Genomic DNA, 27,225 nt, shown 5'->3' on the forward strand with positions numbered 1-27,225 from the left:
CCCAGAAAGCAGTAGGTCCGTGATTCGTTTCCCGGTCGAGGTGAAATTTTTCCATGTGTTTTGGGTGTTCATTCCATCTCCCCGCCGCCGCTGTGTTATCGTCATGTGTTTATGTTTCTATCTCTTTGTTTCAACTTCTATCTCTAATTATGTTTGTATATTCGCCTGTGGCGACTTGTCTGAATGTAAATTTGAATATAATATTACAAGAATAATATATTACTTTGCATAATATATGAGTAGTGTGACTTTTAAACAGTTTTAAAACCCCCAAAACAAGACAATATTTCACTAATATGATAGAAATTAACAAAATTCTCAACTTTTATGATGCCTTAAACTGCACTTTCTTAGTCATAAAATCCTATGTCGGTTTTTATATGGAATAGGAGGCCTTTAATTTATTTCCATTTATACAAACATAGCTTATAGAGGGGCCCCACAAAAATTTTGGCGGGGGAAGGGGGTCGAATTCTCAGCGCCGTCACTGAAAATAATGTGTCTCAATTGGAATCAATTCGCGTCACCTTTCCCACTTGAACGCTGGCCCTAGTCGCCACAGCGATAAAAGGGAAAAAAAAGAGCTGAAGCCACGATGTTCGGGGGAATCGATGACATCGGAACACAACTGAAGGAGGAGCAGTGGAAGGAAGTCGCATCCAATAATCGAACATCTATCCACAGATGAAGACATTTCACCGACTAGAAAACATCTTTTAGTCAATAGGTAAGTAGCCCTACTTCCATCCTTTCTATTTTTATCACTGTACTAATAATTGAGAAGGTGAGAAGCCTATGAGTACAAGTAATTCTTTTCTAGACAGAATTAGGAACAGAAATCTGGTAAATAAAACAAACAAGATACACTGAATATTTAAAAGGTACTATTTAAAAGTACGCACTATTAAACAGTTGTGCCTAGATGAAGCTCTTCGATATCCTTGTGCAACAGACGTTGTTTCACGGGATTTATTTGTAGATGATTTGGTTACTGGTACCGCATCTCCCCAAAAAGCAAAGAGTTTAATAGTGCGCATAGCTAAGTAAGGTGAAGAGGCGAGGCCAAAATTTACCGTATTAAGTTCGTATTCTTGCAAATCAGAATCTAAATTTGGACGCCATATGATGTGTTGATGCGCTCTCTCCTCAGGCCGAAGTTCAATCATTCTGTACATTTTACACATGTCACCTTTTAAGGCAACCTTATGCAAACGAAAACGAATAATCAAGGCTGATATGTCTTGGTGAAGTTTGGGTCTCACTAGAAGCATATCATTAAGTGAAGTTCCTGTAGTGGTCTCGGTAGATGCATCAAAAACTACTCTCACTCGAGAAGTCCTAATACATTTTTTGTATACAGCATGGTTCGGTGTGTAGTATTTACCGGTACCCCATCCGACCTGAGACATATGGCCTAATGAGATGTATTTGGACAAAATATAGTTATATTCATCTCTTCCTTGCGGATTCTCATTCAATTTCCTCTCCAGCAACTTGTATCGCCTAATGGTTGTCGTCTGATAATCTCCCAATGTCGCCAAATAATCTATTTCCTTAAGCAGTAAAGGAACAACATATCTGCCGCTAGGCTTTCGATAATGGCAATTAACAAACATTCCCTCAGCTTTTCATCCCCACAATTCAACTGCAAGGTTGGTATGACTGGATTTAGGGCACAGCTCATCCAGAACTAAGCCACAGGCGTGTGAAATCAACACATTCAGGAGAGGAGAGGAATTAATTCTATTAAGCCATCTGGAACTTACAGGAGTTTTGGGGGTTGTCCGTCTGGGGTATGAACACAGGACCTTATGATCAGCAACCAAATAATACAGCCATCAGGTTACAACACTCTCTTCTATTTCGCGTTTATAAAATTAAATGGGTCAGCAAATGAATTATCCTTTGAAAATGCTGACATCGAGATAGTATTACACTCTGCCAAAAATCCTTCCATTTCCGACGGAGAATTGAGGAGATATAGAAGGATAGTGAAGTGAAAATTAATGATGTTCAGAATTCATTCATCGATCATGATTCATCAACAATCATTCATCAATTCAATCATGTGAATGGAGTGGAAGAGGACAATAATTTCATCTCGTGGTTCCAAAATAAAATCGCATAGCTTTCATCGAAACTAAATTTCATCGGTGCAAGTGCAGTGTTTTGATGCTCCAGTTGACTTGGGCCTTACAAGTTACATCTGCACAATTGCGTCCTTCTGTGCCGTAATGGATTACTGAGGTACTTAGAGCTAACGTAATTACCAAATCAGAATGTAAGAAGCATTGCTGTAAATAGAGATGTCTCGAATTAGGAATAAAGCGTAAAATACCTAATTATTCTCTCCCACTCCTTTAATCTCAAAATGGGTGAGGTTATGTAGTCGTATTTTTGATACTCCCTCATTGTTATTGTGTATTTAACCTCAAAGGTTAACTGTTTTAGACAATTATAATCTCTTATTTTCATCCTACCTTACTTATTAATTGTCCTTAAAAATTCAAAGTATGGTGGAACTTGGATAAGTTGAACATCAAGGGATCAGTAAAAAAAATTCGTATTATCCAAAAATTTTAATTGAAGAAGTCATTAATAAATAGGTCCTAAACAGTAAAATCCATATTTCCAATCAAAACTCTTTATTAATTTGACACTCTTGAAATATAAATACTTTTATTAATGCCTATTAACAAGATTAAAGTAATTTTAAAACAGAAATACTTATTTATTTCAACAAACAACGACTTTAAGTATAGTAACATTTTTATTCTAGCCTTAAGATGTCCTTAGCAACATCTGAACTGCTGTGCACTACCAACTTAACTCGTAATCGTATACGTTTAGTCAAGATGTCATAGCATAATACACTGCAATAGAGTCATAATGGCCAAAGAGATTTAAAACATTAAATACTTACTTTACTTACAATACTGGTCGGTAAAATAACGGTCAGCGCGGCGGGCGGGAGGGGAATGGTGAGACATCAGAAGCTACGCTGGCACGTGCTTTATCTACCACAAACCTTTTGACAATAGCGTTAGTAAAGCATATTTTCCGATGGATTCACAATTATTTTGAGTCGCAGATTATAATTTTTACCTTAATTTGACATACTACCAAAAATGCGAATAATCCCAAATAAATTCGAATTATCCACGACGATTTTTTAGCATTGTTTGAATACAAAATGTTAGAGAACAAGAGAAATATTCGAATAAAAGTATATTTCGAATTTAATAAATTCAAATTATCCAGGTTCTAGTATATTAAATAAAATGTCGAAAAGACTGGAAAAGAAGAAATGCCTTTTTCGTGGTAACTGCAAAGTGCATCTAAAAGAATGTTTGAGTTTCTACATCCCTGTAATTTAGGATTTGCGACCCCATATGTTTCTGGACAAAAATTCTTTAAATTGTCTCCTCTACCACCTCCTGAATTATTGCAGATTCCTCCTAAAAACGCACATATAGTTGAAAAAAGCGAGGCTTGAGTAATTCTGACCTAGAGAGATATCTGCTTACAACCAGAGCAGAACTCCAGCAAATCGATTGCGATTGATTTCGTACTTATCCAACGCAAAATGTGAATAAATAGTCACGTCCACTATTTCTTCATGCTTTCGTTATCGATAGAACTTGAAAAAATGGACACACATATTTTTTTCTGTATTCGAACCGCCTCTGAATTCTCGAACTCAAGGGGACTGTATCGAGGCGATCCAATTCCATCCCATACGAGGCTGATTTCTGTTGTCAATACGGTCGAATTTTAATCGGTTTTCAAAAATGTCCGCGGCGCGGTGACGAATGCAATGTTATTCACTTTATTCCAATATTAGGTAGTAAAATGTTTGTAATTACGAGGAATAGCTTTGAAAAGTTATGAATTTGATAAATCACATCATCTGGAATATAAATTTCTGTTAATATCGTAATTGTGCCTTATTTCCCCGTGAAACTTGGATCACTTTGTCCGTCAGAGACGCGAGTGGCGGCTTTTGTAAACCTGTTAAATGCGCGGTGGGTGACAATACATTATGTTGGGCGACTTGAGGATCCTCTTATGGAATATTCTTGCTCAAGCTATTCGTGGTTATCGTCACCTGGAATGAAATGTTTGAGCACAAGGCTTGATTGACATGAAAAAGAAGATGCACTACGTTTTCTCGATGGCTATCAAGTGATTTGTGTAGGTTCCTCCACGGTTTATACGAAATGTTTCTTAATAATGCCGGCCTCGGTGGCGGTGGGGTAAAGTCCTCGCCTGCCAAACCGTAGGTCGTGGGTTCGAATCCCGCCTAGGTAGGTGATCCCTATCCAGGGCATGGATGTTTGTGTTGTACTTTGTTAATATTGGTAACCCTCGTTGTAAAAGGCCGTTATGTGCTGTTTACGGGGGATGTGATAAATAAATAAATAAAAATAATGATGCGTAAGCATTGATACCGGTCGAGAAAGAATACGAAAGTGTGGAAAAATACTAATGCTGTTTCAATTATCGCTATCTATGGACTTCCACAAAGTCAACTCGTCAACAATCAGTTTGACGCTATCGGGATACATAATAAAAGATATACTGATTTGTATGGCCCACAAAAGTTTAATTGACCGACACAGGTGTCGACATGTACACTATGTTATTTTTAAAGGACATAGTGTACAAAATATCGCCATCCAGCATTAAGTTGACGACGTTATCCTCACACGAACAGCGTGCAATCATTCGTTTTCTGGATTTTCATGGCGTCACACCATTTTAAATTCATCTACAGTAGAAGTAACATGTGATGGAGTTATGGATGTGTCGAAAGTGCGTCTATGGGTGCGACGGTTTTTTGAAGGCAGAACATCGAGTGACAACAAAGCAAAACTATCTCGGCGATTTTTTAGCGGCCAAAACAAACTCCTAAAGAAGCTTTTGCCATCGCCATGGATCGTGGCGTCTACATTGTGAAATATGATATAAACAATTAATTTATGAGAGTTTCGATCCGAGACTCCCCCGCACAGTAGTCGCATTTTATAACAACTAGACTACAGCGTAAGCTATTGTAGTTACTTTCTGAAATCAGATAAATACAGCTATAATGATTATAGCGCCTGCATTTTGGTTACCATTTTTGGAACTACAGATTTGATTTTTATTCCTAAATGTTACATAAAATACTGTTCAGATCGTTGTAAAATATCAATAAAATTGCTTTGTCACCAAGTTCTGACGTATCCTGTAAATGTCAGCGCTCTGGGTAATCGAGAAGTGGTCGAAATTTGAGTTGCAAGATTTTCCCGGGCGGAGAAACAAGAAAGCGAGTATAATAAAACGTGGTAAAATGTGTACGACTGCAGGAAGAGAAGTAACACCAGTTTTATGGTTTTCCGATGAGTAGCCAGTTGGAGAAAAATAGGAAGCCTTAGAACTTGAATACGCCTCGTAATCTACCATTTGACCAATGCTATCAGAAGTGTTTGCGCTCACGGTAATTACACTGGCGTGGATAAAATAAACGGGGTAAAAAACTCACTCAATAAGTTTTGTTAAATATAAATACGGTCCCCAAATAGAAAATATATCGCCATATTAATGAGGCGTATGTTTAGCTGGAGAGTGGGAGAAAATCCAAATTTCCGTCAGGGCATTTGATGTTTTGCTTGAATTTTGTACAATTTTTAATGTTCACGCCCAAGTGATCATTTGAAATAGTGCTTCAAAATTTACGAGGTGGCCTTCTTTTGTTTTTTAGTTTTTTTATGGATAATTAAAGCATGCAAAGTTACACATCGAACAAAATATTGAATTGAATCTTTGTCGACATATTTCATCCAACAATCCGTTTCGGAATAGATTCTTCCAAACGCTATATAAATGCAATGTTTATAAAATTTGTACTTAAAATAACTATGTGACCGGCAGCACACACTATAATACTTTTCATCCATAAATTGAACGCATAAATTGCAAGGCACACTTCAGACCTCTCTTTCTTCTCTCCATATCCCTCGCTCTGTCTTTTTATTCTCTTGTTATAATCATTTTTCTAATTTCATCACAATCGACAATAAAAATATTTAATGAACGAGTTGATTGAGATTTTTGGAGTGATTTCCGTAGCATCAGATTAAGAATGAAATATCTCAGAAGTATGGTGGAGTTAATTTATTTACGTTGCATCTATTTCACTAGGTTGCAAGTTCTACGGGGTGACTGACCAGAGAGAAAAACATGAAGAGATGCTTATTGATGCTGCTGCTCATTATCGAATTAGAAAAATCAGGCTGCTTTGAAGATGAAATTCAAGAAGCAGATTTTGGACAAGACAGATTTGCTGACTACCAAAACCGTAAGTTTGCAATTTAGTGATTAAAAGACCTAAAAGGCTTTTTAAGGCGCTAGTAAAGAACAAAAAAAGGTTCAGTCCGAGGCTAAATTTTTAATCGCTAAATAATGTCAAAGTTGGGTAAAATTATTGAAATTAAATTCCATAATATTTATTTTTGTTTCACAGTAACAAAATTAAACGTGTGGATAAAAATTTTATGTATTAGGTCTTCGTGCTAATTATATCATGAAGTCCTGGCAAAATATTCATTGATTTAACCACAAAAAAAGGAGGAACATGGAAAGAATAATACGAAATGGTTGCACTAATAGTTATTTATATATTATTGGAGTGACTTCTTGCCAAAATAAAATATTTCTTGTGACTAAAAATAAATGTTATGAATGTAGAATGTTAAAATTGAGCAATGGTGCGTCGAAAGCGGTTGTATCGATTAACCACTTTATTTGCCAGAAATACCGCAGTCGAATATAGACTCATGAAAATAAGTGAGTTAAGTAAGAATTTTTACGGGCGTGTTCGCATGCTTTGCTTTCTTTAATTGCAGGCGATGCAATGCAGCTGAGTGAGTAGAAATTATTGACTAGCATCATAATAACAGTCGGGTGTTACTTACTTGGCAATAATATATCATAAATTACTTATTCCCTCTTATTAGATAATGACACATCTTAAATGTTTTGCAGATGAAAATTGATTGAAGATCTTCAAGAAAAAGAAGTAGGGACCTCAGATCACTCTATCCACCACTAGAAGTAATAATACTATTGAAAAAGTAAATGATGAAATATATAATGAGGATTATTTATTTATTTATTAATCCAATACGTTTCCTTTGAAATTCGTCTCTGGACAATACAATTCTTCCAGAACAAACATTTTTTATTGATCCCGAGCTCCTGCATTTAGCAAGATGATTCAACTTTAAACGTAACAAATTATAAACGTAACTGACAAAATTAAAACTGTTTTTTAAGAAACCGTAATCAAAATTTAAAAAAATCTTCAACCCTTATTTTGTGAGACAGAAATGTATAGCCGATACGTGTGCAAAAATTTTCTAATATTATATAATTTTTATTCCAGATTTGGAGTCTTACGCTCGAGCCCATAAAATATTAATTTCAAACCTTTATGGTGATACAAGCTGCTATGAACGTGAGTATTTTTCAATAGACAGGAAATATAGTTATCTCCTGTTTTTTTCACGGGAGTTTTTCGTAATAATTTTGCAAATTAAAACTTAACTATCGTTCCTTTACACAAATTTTTTTTTTTACTAACACAACCATAAGAGCTCTGTGACTTACTCGGAGTCGTCCCTTGCCCTTATCCCCGTCTATTTGTACTCCGACGGTTTGTCTTTGTCCAGCCACCACGTTTTATGATGCGGCCGATCAAGTTGAACATCTTCATCCGCCGATGACATCTTTTTGTCATGTGGCAGCACGGAAATTCTGAGCTGTGCAACTTTTTTCGATACCAGAATAACCAAAGCAGCTCCGTCAGTTTCACCATGGAAATCCGAGAAAACGGACAGTTACTTTTTTTGGATGTAATGGTCTCCAAGTATCAGAATGGAAGGGTTGGCCACTTTTTGTACCGAAAGCCAATGCACACAGATCACACCCACAGCAGAAGAGAGCCATCTTCCGCGCTCTTTACCCACATGCTTTGTCAATTTGCGAAGGAGATTCAATTGAGAAGGAGAAATGCCATCAGCACCTTCAGGAAAAATGACTTTTCCATCAGAAATATTGGCAACACGGTCGCAAAGGAAGAGAAGAGGCACAAGGAACTGGGTCTAAAAAGCTCCGCTGTGGAAATAGAGCGGCATATGGAAGAGAAACAAAGCTATTGTTATGCATTAATACACTATGTAGCCGGGATGTCAGATAAAGTCGCGAGGATTCTTGCACAATATAGTCACACGCTTTTACTGTGTCACGAAGACAGCCGACCTCATATGTAAGGGCAAGGACCGCATGCCCATGGAGATACAAAGCGGAATATACGAATTCAAGTGCTCTTGCGGAGACTCAGACATTGACCAAACATCACTAGCCTTGAAATGCAGATTGAAGGTGCACTAAAGGGCCACCAAGAATAGACAATTTCGCCTTTTCGCCACCGCCGAGCACGTATGGGGAGGACCAACCCAAAATGTAGACTTAAAAAAATGCTAGACTCATCGCCTCGCTGATGTTGCTCGCACTATTTTTAATAGAAAAACGCTGATGAATACTAATGTACAAATATGCCCCAGGAAGAAAAGGATAGCACTTCCTACGACGGATGGCTAAAGCCTACTATTTTACTCATCGGTTGACTTCAGGAAATAACGGAGACCACTGAACCGGGTTTTTGGACCGGCTGTTGAATGTGACTGTACCTATAGGGATACCTTTACTGCTGATCCTGGTTTCCAAGCTAACTAGGAATTAATATTTTAGAAAATGGCTTTAAAATATTGCAAAAAATTGTATGAATCGAAAAAATCGTTACCATCAGCACCTTAAAATTCAAATAACAACTGATTTCTCTTTGCAGTGGATACAACTACCACGTATTAGTTTTCTCGCCATAAAACATTCATTGCACTTCGGGAACCGTTATTACTTCGGCAAGATACTCGGAAAATATATTCTTCCGAAGGACCTACATAAACTAAAAAACGAGATAATATTATTTTTTATTTGCCTTGCTGAAACTATTTTTATGATTTTCGTGAATTGGTTGCAAAAAAACGTATTACTTACATTGATATCACGCAGCATAACGTTCATAAATGTGATGGAGTTATGAATTCTTTCCAAACAGGCGTGGAAGAACCTCTTCCGATCCTGAGTCGAGAGAATTGGGATATTTCTAAACTCCCGGTCCAGAAGGAATCAACACCGAAGTATGTCGCTGTCAGGGACGGAGGGAAACACTGTTCCACCGCAAAACAATGCGCTGCACTCCTTCGCTGGATGAGAATCACTTCGCTGGAAAAACCCTGCGATTTGCGGGAGAACTTCTACATCGGAGGAGATGGGAACGTCTACGAAGGAAGGGGATGGGACGTGGAGCCTTACTGGTACCTCAGAGGTCTGAGAAGTAAAGCACTGACGGTTCAGTTCTTGGGGAGTCACTTCGACGATGGCCAATCTCGTAGACACATAAGGCCCTTTCGCTCTTGGCTATCGGCCAGTCTTTTGATGGGGAAATTGACAGAGGGGTTCAAGATCATATCCATGAGTCAACTCTTAAATGACACTAAATTCATGGACGAAAATTTGAACGCAATCGTAGGCAGCTGGGAGAAAATTATCGACGACGAACAAATGTCTGCATTATGGGAATACTCAATTCCAGGGCATCTTAATATGGTCTACAGGGATGAGTGGAATGCCTCGGTTTCCACGAAAAAGCTAGGTACCCTAACGAGTAAAATTAAGAAAATAATAATAAGCGAAAGTGGTGATGGCTGCTTCGGACAGGAAAACTGCAAGTTGTGGATGAAGGAACATCAGGAAAGTCTGATTGGTAACTACGGAGACCTTTTTCACAACTTCTACATTGCAGAAAACGGAGGAGTTTTTGAAGGTCGCGGGTGGAAGTTCAAGGCACATTGGAATTTGCCCAACATTAACAACAGCTACCTAAGTGTTCAGCTTATAGGAAATTTCACTTCTAAAACCCCGACCAAAGAGGCGATTAACTCGCTCAAGCAATTGGTTCAAGTAGGGATCAAGCTACGAAAAGTATCGCCTGCTCATGAAGTAACGTCTATTCGTCAGCTTTACCAAGAAAGCAACTCTTTGGGCTCGGAACTTCAGAAATACGCCGCGAGATGGGTGAATTGGTTGGATAGAACGACACTCGAAAAGAAATTTCTTAGTGATGAGACTCCGATCTTAGCTTTGATTAAACGGAAAGACTGGGATAGATATTACGATAAATATGTTAATAATCGAACATATATAACCATTTATGACGTAGTAGTCATGGTAGATGATGGTGGTAAAAGATGCTTCACCTCTAATGAATGCATGAGAGTACTTGAAACTCAGCCATTACGTAACTATTACATTGGAGAGGATGGACATGTATACGAGGGGAGTGGCCGTCAAGGCACCGAATGGAATTCTATCTTCCACAGCGATTCGGTTATAACGGTTAAATTCCTTGGCCCTTTCGAACAAAATACTCCACTCCCATTGGCTCTACGCGCATTTCAAAGCTTGATGGACCACGTCATCCATCATCGTCTATTTTCCAGCAATTATATAAATCTAATTTCATTCAGGCAGACGTACAAAACGTCATCTGATGAGTTGGGGGGACTGGATCTTTATTTAAGTTCTCTAAAATCTTGGAAAAACGAATTAAGTTATGATGTTTTGGATGAGAGTCCCGTTTGGGCAAATAATTACCCAATTATACCACGTGAAGGATGGGACCCGAGAGGCAAGATCAATTCGGAGACATCCTTAGGGCACCCAATAGAATACGTCCTCATCGGAGAGGCGAATTTAAAACGTAAAACGCTCCAGTCTCTTCCAGAGGAGGAGGATAAAATAAGAAAGGTTATGTCCTTTCTGGAGGACAACTTTTACGTCAGAGAGGATGGTTGGTCATATGAGGGCCTGGGATGGAATGTTTCGCAGAACTGGAAGGGTGCAATCTTGAGGAATAACTTCTTAGCAGTTAAGTTTATCGGCAGGTTCCAAAATAGTCTACCCACTCCGATGGCAATGTATGGGTTCCGTCGCCTCATGAGAACCGGTGTCTCTTCGGGAAAGCTGTTGAGGGACTATAAAATCATATCCACTCGACAATTATTCGACGACTCCCTTAGCCTCGGCGATAAGTTGTGGGAGGATATCCAGACTTGGGAACATTGGTCGAACGATTCACTTCCCCTCTTCCTGGAGAAAGCCGATTCTTCTGAGCTTACCCAGTATGTTCAGAGAAGGCAATGGGATGTGACGCACTCCATTTACAGGATGAAAGGCGATGAGGATACCTTATCTTGCGTCGTGGTCATGAATACAGGCAGGCATTGTTCCAATGCGAGCGAATGTATTTCCTCCGTCCGCGAAGTGGAGAGCGGAAAACTTTCGTCTTTGTGGTTCGAACCAGGTAGCTTTTACGTGGGAGGTGACGGTCGAATTTACGAAGGTCGCGGATGGAGTAGGGCTTACAGCTTCCATTGGTTGAGATATTGTTACGTAGTATCTTTCCTAGGAGATTTCGCGAAAGAACCTCCGTCGGAAAAGGCAATAGCAGCATTTAATGACCTGATAACGATGGGAAAATACTACGGGACGTTAGAAAAACACTATAAACTGATTTCTATGCGTGAAATTTGCGACTATTCGGAATGGATAGGCGACGCCCTGCATGATGCCTTGGAGGGATGGATGGATCGTCAACCTCCCCCGGAAGAATGCTTAAATCACCAGGACGAATCGCAATTTAGAAGTATTTAGATATTTTTTCATGTTGCTGCTTCAAAGGATAATACTTGACGGGCACGATTATACTGCGTAGCGTTAGGTATACAGCTTGGAGAAAATTTGCGTCACGAAATTTTAATTCTGGATAGCTGATGCCATCCTAAACCAAAATCTTCTAAGATGTTTAGGTTTAGGCGAAAACGCACTATTTTTAAACTACAGAAATGTTGAGCATAGAGCTCCAATTGGCCGCGGGTTTGCCCAGTTGCCACATGTTCTGGATAACTCATGACATCGTATGATTTGCCTGAATTTACCTTTGCCTCTGTCCAGATCATCCGGCAATAGGGCAAACTAGCGGCTAATCGGAGCGCTTGACTCTAAGGTTCTGAAGTTTAACAATGGTGCGTTATCGACCAAAATATCATCAGTAATTTTGGTTTCTACTAACATGAACTATCCAGGGTTAAACTTTCCTGTCACAATTTAAATCCTTCACCCTGTTTAAAATTGGATATGTAATCTTTCCAACATTCGGCATAAAATCAACGATACAGCGTCACGACGAGCACTCTTAGCAACGCAAAAGAAAATTATTTATAAAAATTGTTTGCATTTCTTATTTTCCTGTTATCTGAGTCTCATTTCATCATCATAAAAATACAACGGTTAGCTAAGCTGAGTCAAAACATGCACTCTCTTGCCCAAATATTCATCAACGGTCTCAATACTTTCTACATTTGTGCATTCCCTTCGAGAATTTGAAAATGTTATCGACCAACTTCACCTTGAGATACATTCAATTCTATTCGAAAAGATTACGAACTTTCAACAGTGTATATGCATGGTGATTATAAATTCTGTAATAGATAGAAATTGCAAACTGCTGAACAAATTTGAATAAAATCATTCTTATTTGTATCCCTTTATTTCTTTGAGTTAAAATTTCTTCACCAAAGCTTCGTTGATAATACGGTTCCTGGTTCCAGCCGCATTTCTTGCTTATGATTGAGACCGCAGTTTCGTTAGCCAACATTTGTTCGTCCTCAGGTTGACAGACAAGTGTCAATATAAGATTGACATGAAGTACCGCGTCGTCTTCTTACCTTCGACCGGAGGACGAAAGCAGGTTGGCTAACGAAACTGCTATCTCAATCATAAGCAAGAAATGCGGCTAGAGAACCCGAAATCTTGCATTCATCGCGAGCATTGCCGAGGAAACCCAGTTATGAAATGGGTATGTATCTCAATTTACATTTTCCATATGCATTTTATCGTGCTTTCCTCTCAAATCATGAAGTGGAATAATATAGCTGTCGAAAGAATGATCGGATACGAGCAAAAAACAAACGAATGATGAAGAAAAGTTTCGGAGAGAAAAGTATCGTATACACGTGAAAAATACATTAATACTCTCAAACAAACGACTCAAGTGATATCAAGCATTCAATAATTATTTTATTACATTGCATTGTGATAAAGTATTACGCCATGTTGTCCCATGCGTAACATCCCGCTCAAAGTACGAAAAGGCAAATTTTGATGGTTAACAGGGAGAAAACCCTGTGCATTAAAATATAATTGAAGGCACTAACGATGAAGCAACACCTAAATACATACTATAAGGTAAGGCAAACAACATCTTTATCAATGAGGGTATATTCATACTCAGAAAGCTAGGATTTCAAGGGGCACTAACGCCTAAATTACCTACTACTAGCTGAGTAGACTGTCGGCTGTAAGAGAATGAATCAAATACGATGTCGGAGCATAGAAAATAAAACAGCCGCAAGAATAATAGTCATACCAATTATTATGTAACATCCTTAAAGGATCTAGATAAGGTTCTTGACAATTTCTATTGTGTGATTCGAACAATCCCGCAGAGGGTCATAAAAATTGTACTTTTTCAACGCAATTAACACAATTTTCCTATCACTAAAGTGGAAAATAAGCGTAACGAGTGTAAAAGAAAAAGTGCCAATTACCCCCTTATAACCTCTATAAGCAGCTGTTGGTGATGTTTTACGGGTGTACACCTTGCATAATTTTATGTCAGGATCCCACGTGTGGCTGATTTTTAAACCACAGCCCCTGTTGCAATTCTGTTCGCCATTCGTTATCTCCAACGCCTATCAGCTCTTGAAAATAAGCCACAAGTGGAATTTCAGTCTCAAACTATGCAAAATAAAATGAAAACTCCTTCACACCTTCCCCTTTCAACCTCCTTCCATAAAAAATACCCTTCTCATAAATGCTATCCACATTCCCTATGACAAGTAAAGGCTGTGAAACGTCGGGAAAAAAAACTGAACAAATACGCGGGGTGCACCCGAAAAACATCACAAGTTGCAACGATGACCTGCGAGAGCTTCAACCAAGGAAATACGTCTCCATAAGCTCTTAATGATAGATATTTCATCAGCCAAAACTAACAAGTGGAATTCTTATTGTTTTTTTTTCACCCTTATTATCACGTTCCACTTAAAAAAAAAACAATTGTCTCACGACGGAGTTTACACGGACTTCTCAGAAATACAGAGTTGGGAGGCCGACGGCTTCAAGATATAAGGTCCAGTCCAAACAGCGAATGAGGAAGATTCACCGAGATAATATATCTCAATTGGGAGCAATGACATAAGGTCACCGCACAAGGAAATGGATGCGTAGCATTGAACAAGAGGCGTCAGAGGAGCTGGCATCGAAACACAGCAGTAGGAAGAGCACGGTGGAAGGAAGCCGATCCGCAGTGTGCCTTTCCAGCAGGAAGAAAGGCAGAACAGCAAGAAGGAAACCTTACTTAACAAAAAAGTAAGTGGAACTAATTTTTTAATGTACATAATCCACTTGAAGAATGGTTAAATTTAAGCAGATGCAAGAGCCTCAAAAAATCTATTGGACCTTTTAGTAAATTAAAAGTTACAGGCAATTGTCCATAAATCTTTATTACGGATTACTTTTAAATTAGCATATTTCTATCTAAATGTTGCTCTTATATACCTATGAAGGAAATACCGTGAAGTAGTTTTGCAATTATCAAGTAGTGAATTAGCAATTATCATGTAGGCATACGACAGGATATGGAAATGGTAGATAAATAACAGGACTGAAAGTTATGGGAGTCGTAGATAGTAATAATAATGTCTGTAATGACCACAGGCTCCCCCAATTACGATCATTTTAATATAAATGGGGATGACACATTTAAAGACAACCATGACCAGGTGGAACTCGAACCCGTGACCATTGGTTTGGCAGGCGAGGCTTAATCCCGTCAATGCCGAGGCTGGAAAATATGAAAAATATGAAGCATAGATAAAATTCCAACAGAAATTGGCTCCCGAAATGTAACAAAATGTTATCGGAAAAGTATAAATGTTAGATTTTTTACGTAAACATGAGTTTAGCCAAAGTTTAAAAAGGGATTCACTTATAAAATTGTTTCAGGCTTGATTTTATGGAAGTTCGATTTATCTATGATAATAAATTCTGTACTGAAAAATTAAGAATTGTTAAAATTAAGAAGCCCCATGACGTCAAAACCTTGGCCTTCACTCATGCCCCGCTTGTTACACATTTTCTGTTATCGGCCTTCATTCATTGGTTCACCGGAACTGCTTCCCCTCCCACTCCCCTCACACCAATTCCATGTACCCCCACCTCCTAACTCGCCTATGGGTATAAAAACTGAGAGAGTGCTGGTTGTATCACCTTTGAAATGGTATAATATGTTGAAACCATGGTCGGTAGTTGAGTTTTGAATTAAACGTGTGGAAATTACCATTTTTGTTTTTTATCATGAAGGAATTTACTATTTATACCTTTTATCTATTTGTCTATGTCTTAAGTCTCCCCGGAGTGGCTCAGCGATGAATCAACACAGCATGAGAGCATACTTCTTGGGGCTTTTAATGATCATCACCATCGAAACATCATGCTGCATTGAAGATGGGATTCCAGAAGCAGACCATGGCCATGACTCATTGGAATATTACCAAAATGGTGAGGGAACAATTTAGTAACACGGAACTACGACCTTCCAAATGAACAAAAGTGTTTCAATGAGGGGATAATAGATGGCTGCTGAAGATTCAGACTCACAAAAGTCAAACTAAGGGGAGTGAAGATAGAGCCGGATTTTCCTATTGGACAACTAGGCTTCAGCCGTAGACATAAAGATTATTATTATTATTTTGTTATTCGCCTAAAAAAAATGGTACACACCATATCAGGCGTCGTCAGGTTATAAACTCTTTAAATGTACCTACATCCTGAACATGCACTTCCACCCTTAAATTTCACCAAAATTACAATCATAAAATTCTTCAACTGAGTACATATGTTGGTCAATTAGTCAGGCACTTAGTTGGTAACTGAATTCAAAGTTATTGAAAGTTCTTAATTCAGCGGGTAAGAAATTAAATATCCTCATATTCATCTTAAGACATGATTTTATGAAAGTCTACAATACTGCATGTTCAAGTTGTCCCGGTCCCTAGTGTAGAAGTAGTGTTTTTCGGACCTACAGGCAAAAGAGTCAGGATTATTCTTAACATACATTCGTGCTCTGAATAGAAACATGTTGTACACACTCATAATTCTCAATTGAGTGAAATGTGGTCCAGTAGGTGGGCAGATGAAGAGGGGCCTACATTCCCTCTAACTTCTCGACTTTTTATTCATTTATTATCCGTTCCACATCTTAATCGAGGTTAGTAATAATCTCGTCATTATTTAGTTAACATATTGATATATGTATCACAGCAATGATGTATTTTATTATCTTTCATGTAATTTGCAATTTGAATGAGGGAGGTGAAAGAGAATAAATGGATTAGATTAGAAATAATAGATTAGTGGAATATCCTCAGGCCTTTTTCTTCTAACTCCGGCCCTGATTGAGGAAAAATAGATAAATCAGCACCATTCAGTGAGACATAGAAACCTCAAACTCACAAGTGTGAAATGATTCACGACAAAGGAGATCGTAAAAGAAAATACCACCAAGAAATAATAAAAAATTAATCACGGAAAAGCTTCGTTGAGTTGAGCGGGAAACGTTGACATATGAAATATGATTCTAAATGTTAGCGGATCTTCTTATGTGTCACCTCTACATCTCGTTCAAATTTCGCTAGGTGATAGGAAATGGACACCCATGAGTTTTAATTATTATTTCAGCAGCCAAAACTTAATACTTTTTCAGATATTACCGACGGAAACTAACGGGGAAAACTAAATGCTTGCAATCCGTTGCGCAAAAATAGGCCCTTACTCTCCGTTGCTAGGACAAAAGCACTAACGGTGTATGTAAAAACTTCAGCTCATGAGTTTCCATATCATATTGCCTAGCAAAATTTGAACGAGATCTGGTGCTGACACTTGAACTACATCCCTCGTCAGTCAAAACTAATAGCTACCATATAGCATGAAACTTGCTGAGTCTAAGAAAATATTCATAATTTTGCAATAACTTAAGTTTATTTTCAATAAAGTGTTACTGATTTATGGATATAGAAGTCTATTCAAGGTCACGGGTAAATTATTGATTTAAGGGTATTTTCAAGATACAGTCATTCCAGCGGTATCGTCTCTCCCGGGCACCAATTCAAGGCCGGAATACTCTCAAATCCAATTGGTGTCACTGGATTAAAGAAAACTGATTTTTGCAAAGCGCTATGATTCATAAAATTCAAATTTGCTGAGGTTAATACGTCACCCTCACATTAATATATTAATTCGAAAGCTTCTTGTCCTCAAGTTCTGCTTAAGTATAATATTATAAATACTTTTCTCAATTATGAAATCCCTGCTTACGAATTTTACTCAATGAAACTGGGAATCTCTCGTCAATTACTTAGCGGAAATAAAACAACGATTTTATTTTCCGCAAAGGCACACTCACGAAGCCCGATAATGAGAATATCGTAATTCATTTGCAAACCAAAGGGCCGGCAAGTGATACGTATATGATATCCGCACAATTTTAACGGTTTTGCCAGACAAGTAACCCTTCCAATTTACCCAACTCTAGTTTTTAGTACCAGTTCAAGTCGACGCCAATTAGGACACAAAATTTAATTCTAAAAACTAACTACACAAAGAAGACGATTGGCTATCGAGAATTTCGATTTTTTTTCATGACGTGAGACTTCATGAGAATGGCTTTGGTTTCCGATTATGGTAGCATGCATCTACTTTTATCACCAAGTAATTTGAAATCTTAACCCACTAAATTTACTACAAATGCGAATACAAAATGCTAATCTTGCTTCCTGCGTAGTCTCTGTGATAGATTCCATAAAATTCACGCACACACAAACCAATGGATTGGTAAAAAATGCCAAATTTTGTCACCATTGTCACCAATAAAAATAATTTTTGAGTTAAATTACAATTAACAACTAGTGCGATAAACTGCTTAATTCTCCAAGTTAAAAGTTATGTTTCACAGACAGATTTTGAAAGAATCCATCATCATAATCGAAAAATGATCTGCACTTAAAAATTTGATCGAATCAGTATTTAATCAAACCACACCGCTAAAAAAACCAAAGGGAAAAATAAGGAATCATTAGTTGAGACAGTAGAAATCAATTACCTAGCTCATAAAAGGCGTAATTCAGCATATATTTATGGATCAGAATACTTTTTCTCGCCAACTCAGCAGAAACTCTAATCTATCCATTGTTATTTCAATTTTCAGATAACGTATCTTACCAGAAGTTGACGGTAAACAGGCTTGAAGATGTGAGTTGTTATGAGCGTGAGTATTTTTTTAATATAGTGAAAAAATTAGACTATAGTACTCCTAGAAATAATAACTCATTAATTATTATATAAATGTATTGTTAATAACTTGTCACCAATACATCACTCGTGTATTTACGCTTCCTCGAGTAAGTATTTTCAATTACATTCAATTGTTAACACTTAAGAGACCACAGTGTTGCTCATTTTTAATACCTTTGTTTTGTCTTACCTGCCAACCTTTGATGCGAGGACTAGATGTTTGTTATCATTTTAAAGAATGAATTTGGCTTTTTTCCTTCGTTTGTTTATTTTGAGGTTAGTACCACTTTGTTAAAATATGGCAAACTACCAATTTTCAAAAGACAGATGTCGTAATATTGCGCCCGTAGCCAAAATCGAATGCGTGGCGTAATATTACGCCGAAATCACGAAAAGTGTATTAAGTAAAGATAAAATTTACACTATCCAAGTACATGTGTATCGTGAAAACGCTTCGTGTTGGGACAAAGAAACAACAGAATTTAAAGTAAGCTTCCGTGTGAAAAAAATGGGAAATCATCAGACGCCGCAACGCGGAAAAAAAAATTTCTCAACTAAAATTTTCAGTTAAAATCAGTTATTCATTTCATTCAATCTGTTCATCCATTCAATCAGTTCATACAGTTAAAAAAGTTAAGATAATGATTAAATACAGGCTCCAGTAAAATAAGAAGTAAAAAGACATAAAGAAAAATAAGCTCCACTCCAGAGATTCGAAGTTATGGTAACACCATGCCATTCGATCACCGTTACCACTGGACTACGACTCAACCATATCAAATACCTACGGTGGTTTCCTATTATTTTTTTGTTGCCTATATCGAAAGATTATTACTCCTGGAGTACGCATTTCACGCTTTCAGATTTTTAAATAACGATATCTATTTTTCGCGATTAAATGGAAAGTGAAAATTTTCAAGCGCGCGAAAACGCGACGGCTAAGTATGAATGCTGGGAAAAGTCCGTGTGACGTCTGGCTGCTGCTGTGTGAGGCCACCTGGGTGCGAGGCTATGAACGCCGCAACGATGCAGACTGCTTGCTGCCGAGCATGCCGGTAGCGTAAAGTACCCTGCTAGCAGGTAGCCCTTGGCTTAAATAGGTATTATTAATACCTGATCATGCAAAGCCAAGTTTCCGACCAAAGGCAGTTTTAATAGGTGATTATTAAGACTTGTTTCCCTGAGCTCTGTGCCTCATGCATGCATTGGTAATCTCAGACGATGTAAAACTCCTATCTACTCGTATAGAAACTAGATCCCTGTGACGTCTCGTGGAGTGGCATCGCATGGGCGCCAATCTCGCCTTTTTCAAATGCGGTTAAAATTGACCATTAGCATTCGTCTAAACTGGGATTTCTAAAACCAAATAATTTGCGCATTATGAATACACTAATAATGGGTAACGAATCGCAATTAATGCCTTTCGTTTTCTTTGATGAAGGAAATTATCCTATTGGCTCTTACACGGGAACTCATTGGACCTGCATAACGGCGTTTTTCGTATAAACTATTGGTTATAAAGCCTTATATATGGGGTGATTCCAGGACAGCTCCCGATGGACTATAACTATACAATTTTCAATGCATTCATATTATGCACAAAGGTTAAGAAAACACTTAGCTGTTTCACAAAATAAAATATATTGCGACCGGTTTCGATACAGCGTATCATCATCTGGCATCCGCCAGATGATGATACGCTGTATCGAAACCGGTCGCAATATATTTTATTTTGTGAAACAGCTAAGTGTTTTCTTAACCTTTGTGCATCATGAAGGAGTTTCACCATGTTACGCCAACCACCATCGCATTCATATTAATTAAAAATGCCTTATGGTTGCTATTCATTGATGTAATTCATCATTTACTGTGACCGTGATATGTGGATTTTAGTCTTTTAAGATGACCAATGTATAAACTTTTTATTCTCTCCAATTTTTGACAATATTATTTTTTAATCGGAGTCTCGCTTTTAGGATCATTGGGAACCCTTTGAGTAATCACCGTGTACTAGTAACGGATATTTCAGCTATAATTTATTACTTCCTGAATCTTTATTACTATATTTGTCGTTGTCGCTAGGTATTGAAATACCTCCTGAAAATCTTCCTTAACAATTTCTATTTCATTTTTTGCAATGGCTCGAACATTATTCCTACCTAGCATATGTCATCAGCACAACTCTTTTTTCAATGCGTCTGTCATATTGGCAATTTACCTCAGCGCTTTCAGCACCCCCATAAGTGATTTGAGTATCGGTTTATAGTGTTAGAACGTAGGTTTCCGGTTTATAGGTTTGGTTAGGTTTATAGGATAGGTTTTGAGGATTAGATTTGGAATATTAGGTATGGAAATTTTAGGGAAAACATCTTCAGCTGGCATTTTGAGAAAATGGGGGACTCTGCAGTACTTAACTAGTATTCTGAAAAAATTGTATTCCTTTATTAAAAAATCAGTTCTAAGAAATTTTTAATCATTTAAATTTTTAATCATAATCGTTTTTTATCATGGACCTCGATATGTGGTTAGGTCAAGAAAGCCTTCCCTAATTAAATGAAACTCTTTATTCTCAACAGGAAAAGAAAAAGCAATACCGCTCAAGAATCGGGACGACTTAGAGGCCGACAAAAGGACAATAGCAATTGACATGCCAGCAGAGTACGTCGTTATTAGGAGCTCTAAAAAACAATGTAGATCCGAAAAGGATTGCGAAAAATTGATGCAGTTGATGAAAAAGAGGGCATCAATTACGGGCTGTCCGTTAAAGGAAAATTTATACGTCGGCGAAGACGGCTATGTGTACGAGGGCAGGGGTTGGAACGTAGCCCCGTACTGGCATTTGAACGGTTTGCGAAACAAAGCCATCACCGTGGAATTTTTTGGGGACTACACGAAAACCTCGCCTCTTCCCGAAGTTATAGAGGCATTTCGCACCACGATGAAGATCGGAGAATGGACAGGGAAGATTTCCAAGAGTTATAAAATCACGTCGATGATGAAGCTGTTTAACGACAGCTCGTACGTAGGGAAGAAACTGGAAGAGGAACTCGCGAACTGGGAAAACTGGGCGAACACAAAATACCTGTCTTCGCTCTGGAACTACATGATTCCGAGTCGCCTAACTTTCGTGTTCAGGGATCAGTGGAACGCTTCCCGGCCCAAAACCTCATCGGTCCAGCTTACGCGACCAGTCCAGACCAGCTACATCATGATAAGCGACGGGGGAGAGCGCTGTCAACATAGGTTACAATGCTCCAATTGGATGAAAAATGAACAAATGAAATACTTGGAGGATTACGGAGACCTTCTGGACAACTTCTACGTCGCGGATGACGGCCAAGTATTCGAGGGTCGCGGGTGGGACAAGGTTCCGCACTGGGATTTTCCGAAATTGTCGAAAGGTCTCCTGAGCATCCGAATCATCGGATCACACGAAAGCCGACTCCCGTCTGAGAAAGCGATCAACTCTCTTAAGCAGCTGGTGCAAACCGGAGTGTGGCTTGGGAAGGTTTCAAAGGATTACCAACTGTTTTCCCTACGTCACGTTTACGGCAGGAACTCGACGGGTGAAACTTTGCACAGAGAAATCGAGGAGTGGACATCACATTGGGAACCCGGGAAACCAATACGACATATTTCACCAATCATGGAAACTTCTCGCTGGAGTGCCCAATTTTCCACCGATGTACCGAAAGCATACCACTACGTCATCGTCTATGATGGTGGCGCCAGGTGCTTCAGCCGTGTGGAGTGCACTGCAATACTGGAGAAGGTACACCAGAAAAGCACTCTCGACCTTGACCTACGAGATAACTTCTACATCGGCGAAGACGGCATTATTTACGAAGGAATGGGATGGAATAAGTTGGCCGCATGGAGGTCAGTGTTCGTCGGAATGGCTTTCGTAACGGTCAAGTTCATGGGAACTTTTCTAGAGGAAGAGCCCAAGTGGTTAGGGTCGGCAGCATTCAACACGCTCCTGGAAACTGGCGTAACTACTGGAAGATTATCTCCCGACTACAGAGTCATTACTCTGCGCCGGACGCACTATTTCAAATCGAATCAGCTTAACGAAACTTCTTTAGCACAGCTTTTCCCCGATAATAGACTCGAGAGTCGTTTGAGAGATATGACACCATGGTCTGACTCTATAAATGGAGGCATAAACTCGAGCTTCCCCATGTACAGAAATCTTATAGTCCCTGCGGCTGCCTGGTTCTTTGGTCCCAAATCTCAGTATCCACGACTGAGACAGCCGATCGAATACGTGATTGTCGGAAATTCAAATTTTCCCTGGTCCTCGAGAGAGAGTTGCTTACGCGAACTGAAATCTGTAAACAATTATAGAGCTTCAAAAGGCTTGGAGGGAATTTTGTATAATTTCTACATCACTGCGGATGGATGGGTGATAGAAGGTAGGGGGTGGAATAGGTCTTCCGAACTGAATTCCAAGGGATCAGAACACAACTACCTCTTCGTGATGTTCCTCGGTAACCATCCGACTTCCCTGGCCATTTACGGATTCGAAGACCTCATACTATCCGGTGTTAACTCGGGGATACTCGCCTCGAACTTCAAAATCGCTTCCATTGATACAATTTTTCCCAAACTAACTGGTATGTCACCTGATAGCGAGCAATTTGAGGATTTTCACGCGTGGGGTCGGTGGTGTGAAAGTGTGCCTTACTCCGCCGGAAAGAGCGACTCTCCTTCGGGAAAGGACATATTGGTATCCAGCCGACTTTGGAGCGCGACTGACTGGAAACCTAGGTCCTTAATGAACAACCCTGTACGACGTGTCCTCGTGATGAGCGTTGGTAGCCGCTGCTTCGTACGCGAAAATTGCACGATGATCATGCGTGCGGAAGAGGATTCCTCCACCCACAGCGACGGTTTCGTAACGGACAACTTTTACATTGGCGAGGACGGTCACGTGTACGAGGGTCGCGGTTGGAACTCACCGCCCCTTAGAAGCTGGGTAAGAGACATGGATGCCATCACGGTGGCGTTCCTAGGAGATTTCGAGAAAGACATCCCTGCTCCCGAAGCCTTGTTCGCGTTTCAGTATCTCATGAAAATGGGCTCGTATTTGGATCGCATTGTTGTCTCCTACCGTGTGGAGACGGTGAGAGGCAGCTGTGTAACTGGCGTATCCTTGGGTGAGGCCCTTGATAAAGAGATTAGATCCTGGGATATGTGGGCTCCTTCCGCGGTCAGTGACTGCTCGGTTAGTTATTAGTCGGTTTTTAGTCATTGTTAAATATGCGGAAACTAAGCAGTAATATAGTATGTTTGCCTCAGAAATAAAATTGGAATGTTGAAAAAATTGAAATTGTGTTTTATTTCCCTGATCCGTGAAATGTCTCCGTCAAATTAATGGCGTAGGATCGAGAAACGAATCGCATATAAATTCATTTTCATGAAAATTTCAAAATTTAGTGTTCCAATTCAACCTAATTGATCGACTGAGAGCCGCACAGATTTTGGTATCCATGTTATATTTTTTTGTAAATTGCATTAAAATATCCCTATTTGTATACAGACTCCTACTGCACTAATGTCTATTCTTAGAGAATATTGATTACTACAAGAGTTCACATTCCATTTTGACAATAAACTGATTTAACAATCGTTTCACCATAAAGATCAGGGCAGAAAATTCACTTGAGCTCGTGAGCTCGTCAATGGAAAATGTGTGAGGTATTTGAAGATGAATTTCCATAACTGAAGTCGCATCACGTTTTTTGAACTAAAATGGCTTTATAATCGACTATAATAGATTTTTAAAAGAGGTAAAAGTAAAGGAATTGAATCAAAAAGATTCTTTGTACGCGGGTCTATTTGCCTATTAAATCTTTACGGATGCAGTCCATGGGGATATAAACTTTATTTTATCACACATGCGAAAATTATTATTTTTAATTGCTTAGCAGCAGTCATATCGCCTTAATTGGGTTCCCTCTTTTTGAGAAGAAGATATCACCTATGTCTCTTTCGGAAACCCATAGTGCTTGCAGCTCCACAAATGGATTGCAGCTGACAACTTTTAAAAAAGTGGTAAATAACCAATTGCTTTCTCTCAATTTTAAAAATTCGTTTTTTTTCACATCAAAAGCCTTCATAAACAAACCGCATACAATACCGAGGTGAATTGGGAAGACATTGCATTAAAAATAGCAGTGTAGCCTATTTAAGTACAAGCAATTCATGACAGAAAAGGAGGAAAAAAACTAAAAATGCTTGACATGGTGTAAGGAGGGTTATTATTCAACACTAAGCATTAAACTTTTATTCCTCCCTCACTCATTAGAAAATAAAAGTCTTTTCGTAAAGCAAACTTCAATTGCAACTTCAAGATACAGATTAACTTTTAAAATAATATTTCTTACTTCTTTATGACGGCAATTTCAAAATTATTAACGCTAAAAATGAGGCTATTCCTCGCTCCCCTCAATGAGTTTAATCAAACAAAAAGCAAAATGGGTTTCGAAAGTTATATAATTTTTAAGGTCTGACAAATTTGACGGTCTGCTTAATATAGAATTATGATTACAACACACGAAGCGAAATCTATATTTTTCCGGACTCCCCGTATCCCTAAGGGGTACCCTCTAAACTATGGAATACCTTGTAGCCCCCACTCTTACCAAGTTTCTAGAACTACCACTGCATATTTTTGATTTTTTATGCCTTTTTGTCTAGCATAGTTAATCAGGGATTCGAATTTGGACCTCCAAAACGCAGATGTGGGACACGCTATTATAAAAAGTACTCTAGTATTAAGGTAGGTTTAAGGTAAGTCTGACTGTAAAATTGGCTTGGATAAGTGAGATCAAATATCACACCGCCCTTAGCGGCAGGCGTTTGAATTTCAGACATAGCGTACGGGGTCCAGTCCTTTGCCCTGGAACACGACTTTCTAGCCTTTGAGAATTTTTGCTTGAGTTTGTACGTTAAATTTACCCGAGATTTGAACCTGGGACCCTCCAGCCAATAGTCCAGCACTCTACCTTCTAGACCGAATTTAGATGCTCTTTCTTTCTCATAACGCCAAAAAAATTGCACATATCATTTCTTACCAGCACGCATCAGCTAAAATAAAAAAATAGTTTGGTGGTCAAATTTATTGATATTGATAGTAAGGGCCCTAGGGGGGGGGGGATAGGCCACGGTCTAAGGGGGAGCAAGCCAAGTTGTGACATTTTAGCATGCAAAAGGTGAATGAAACCACAATTTAATAAAATTACAACAGCGCTTTATTACTTTATGAGATTATTGAATAATTAGTTTTTTTTTAGTTACATATCCATAAAATACTAGTACATATTATTTTTCGTGGGTTTAAAGAAAATATGTTGAATACTTTCGTTTCAATTCAGTACTGATTTTCCTTAAAGACTTTTGCGATTTTTGCTTCTAGGGGGGGCAGCTGCTCGCACTGCCCCTCGCAGGGTACGCCTATTATTGATAAACGATTAAAGGCAATACGCAAGAAGTGAAGAGTAGAGGCTGCACATTTACACAATTTTTGGAATGTGAATCGAAAAAATGCAGCAGCAATTTCTTATTTTATTTACAGCTCGCAAGAAAAAACGTACGCCGGGATGTTAAAAGGTACGTTTGTAAGTGTTTTACGCAGATAATTTTAACCCTCTTTGGATACAAAGTAACGCAGATAAAATGCCCTATGCTGAGAATGAAGAGGTTGATGCTCCACATACTGAAAGGGGTTGATATGTAAAAGGAGGGACGGAAGAAAGATTTAGTGCTTTTCCGGTGTATCGGTCGCGTGAACCTTTCTCGGGTCTCGGAAAATACTACAATTTCCTTTGCAACTCGCAGAAATATTCCCGGTAACTTGAGGAAATAGCCGTGTTAAGCTAAGCCCGTCAAGAGTAAGGCAAAGAGTGATGTTTGGATTTTTGTCTTCTGACATATTCACTCATGACAATTAGATACTCGATAACTCTGAAATTAGAGTATGATTGAGATACGGCATATTTCCTTTTCGACTTGCAGTTTCTCTACTGGCACATTCATTCGTGTCAGTTTAATACTCAATTATCCTAAATATAAGAGATTGACTGAAATACTAAACTCTGATTTGCAACTTACAAAAAAGGCAATTCCGTGTTAAACTGAGCCCACTAGGAGTAAGGCTGTGAGTGGTGATGTTTGCATTTAGTCTTCTGATACATTTACTCGTGTCAGTTTGATACTCGATAATTCTACAAGTAAGATTTAGGCTGAAATACGACACTTTCTTCTACAACTTGCAGAAAATTTTTCGGTAACCTAAGGCAATTTCATGCTAAGCTAAGCCCACCAAGAGTAAGGCTAAAAATGATATTTAGATTCTGTCTTCTGGAATATTCACTCATTACAATTAAATAATCAATAATGCATAAATAATAGTTTGGCTGAAATACGACAATTTCTTCTGCGACTTGGAGAAATGTTCCTGTTAACTGGAGGCAAATGCCGTGTTAAGATAATCCCGCCAAGGGTAAGGCTAACATAAGAGTGATATTTTATTTTATTCTCATACCACCGGATACAGGTCTAATTAAGCCATTTTATTCCGGGGTTTTCAACAAATGTAATATTAAACGTACACGAACAACCATGCCCTGGACCGGGGAAAAC

General features: G+C 38.6%; 2 protein-coding genes across 4 annotated transcripts; both read left to right on the top strand.

Moving 5' to 3' along the window:
* The first annotated feature begins 316 nt into the window (after nt 1-316).
* Nucleotides 317-12,708, top strand: LOC124163381. Of its 2 annotated transcripts, none has more exons than XM_046540258.1 (4): nt 317-727; nt 6,187-6,343; nt 7,430-7,501; nt 9,164-12,708. In XM_046540258.1, the coding sequence occupies exons 2-4, from the start codon at nt 6,226-6,228 to the stop codon at nt 11,818-11,820; spliced, it is 2,847 nt and encodes a 948-aa protein (XP_046396214.1). In that variant the 5' UTR covers nt 317-727; nt 6,187-6,225; the 3' UTR covers nt 11,821-12,708. The 2 variants fall into 2 exon arrangements, with proteins under 2 accessions (XP_046396214.1, XP_046396213.1); XM_046540257.1 differs by having other exon boundaries at nt 6,195-6,343.
* A 1,605-nt stretch (nt 12,709-14,313) lies between these two features.
* On the top strand, nt 14,314-23,911 carry LOC124163380. 2 transcript variants are annotated; one of them, XM_046540256.1, is made up of 4 exons: nt 14,314-14,598; nt 15,636-15,789; nt 18,494-18,553; nt 21,156-23,911. In XM_046540256.1, the coding sequence occupies exons 2-4, from the start codon at nt 15,657-15,659 to the stop codon at nt 23,816-23,818; spliced, it is 2,856 nt and encodes a 951-aa protein (XP_046396212.1). In that variant the 5' UTR covers nt 14,314-14,598; nt 15,636-15,656; the 3' UTR covers nt 23,819-23,911. The 2 variants fall into 2 exon arrangements, with proteins under 2 accessions (XP_046396212.1, XP_046396211.1); XM_046540255.1 differs by lacking the exon at nt 14,314-14,598 and adding an exon at nt 15,441-15,529.
* The last annotated feature ends 3,314 nt before the right edge of the window (nt 23,912-27,225 follow it).

This window comes from Ischnura elegans, chromosome 8 (assembly GCF_921293095.1).
Source record: "Ischnura elegans chromosome 8, ioIscEleg1.1, whole genome shotgun sequence".
NCBI lineage: Eukaryota > Metazoa > Arthropoda > Insecta > Odonata > Coenagrionidae > Ischnura > Ischnura elegans.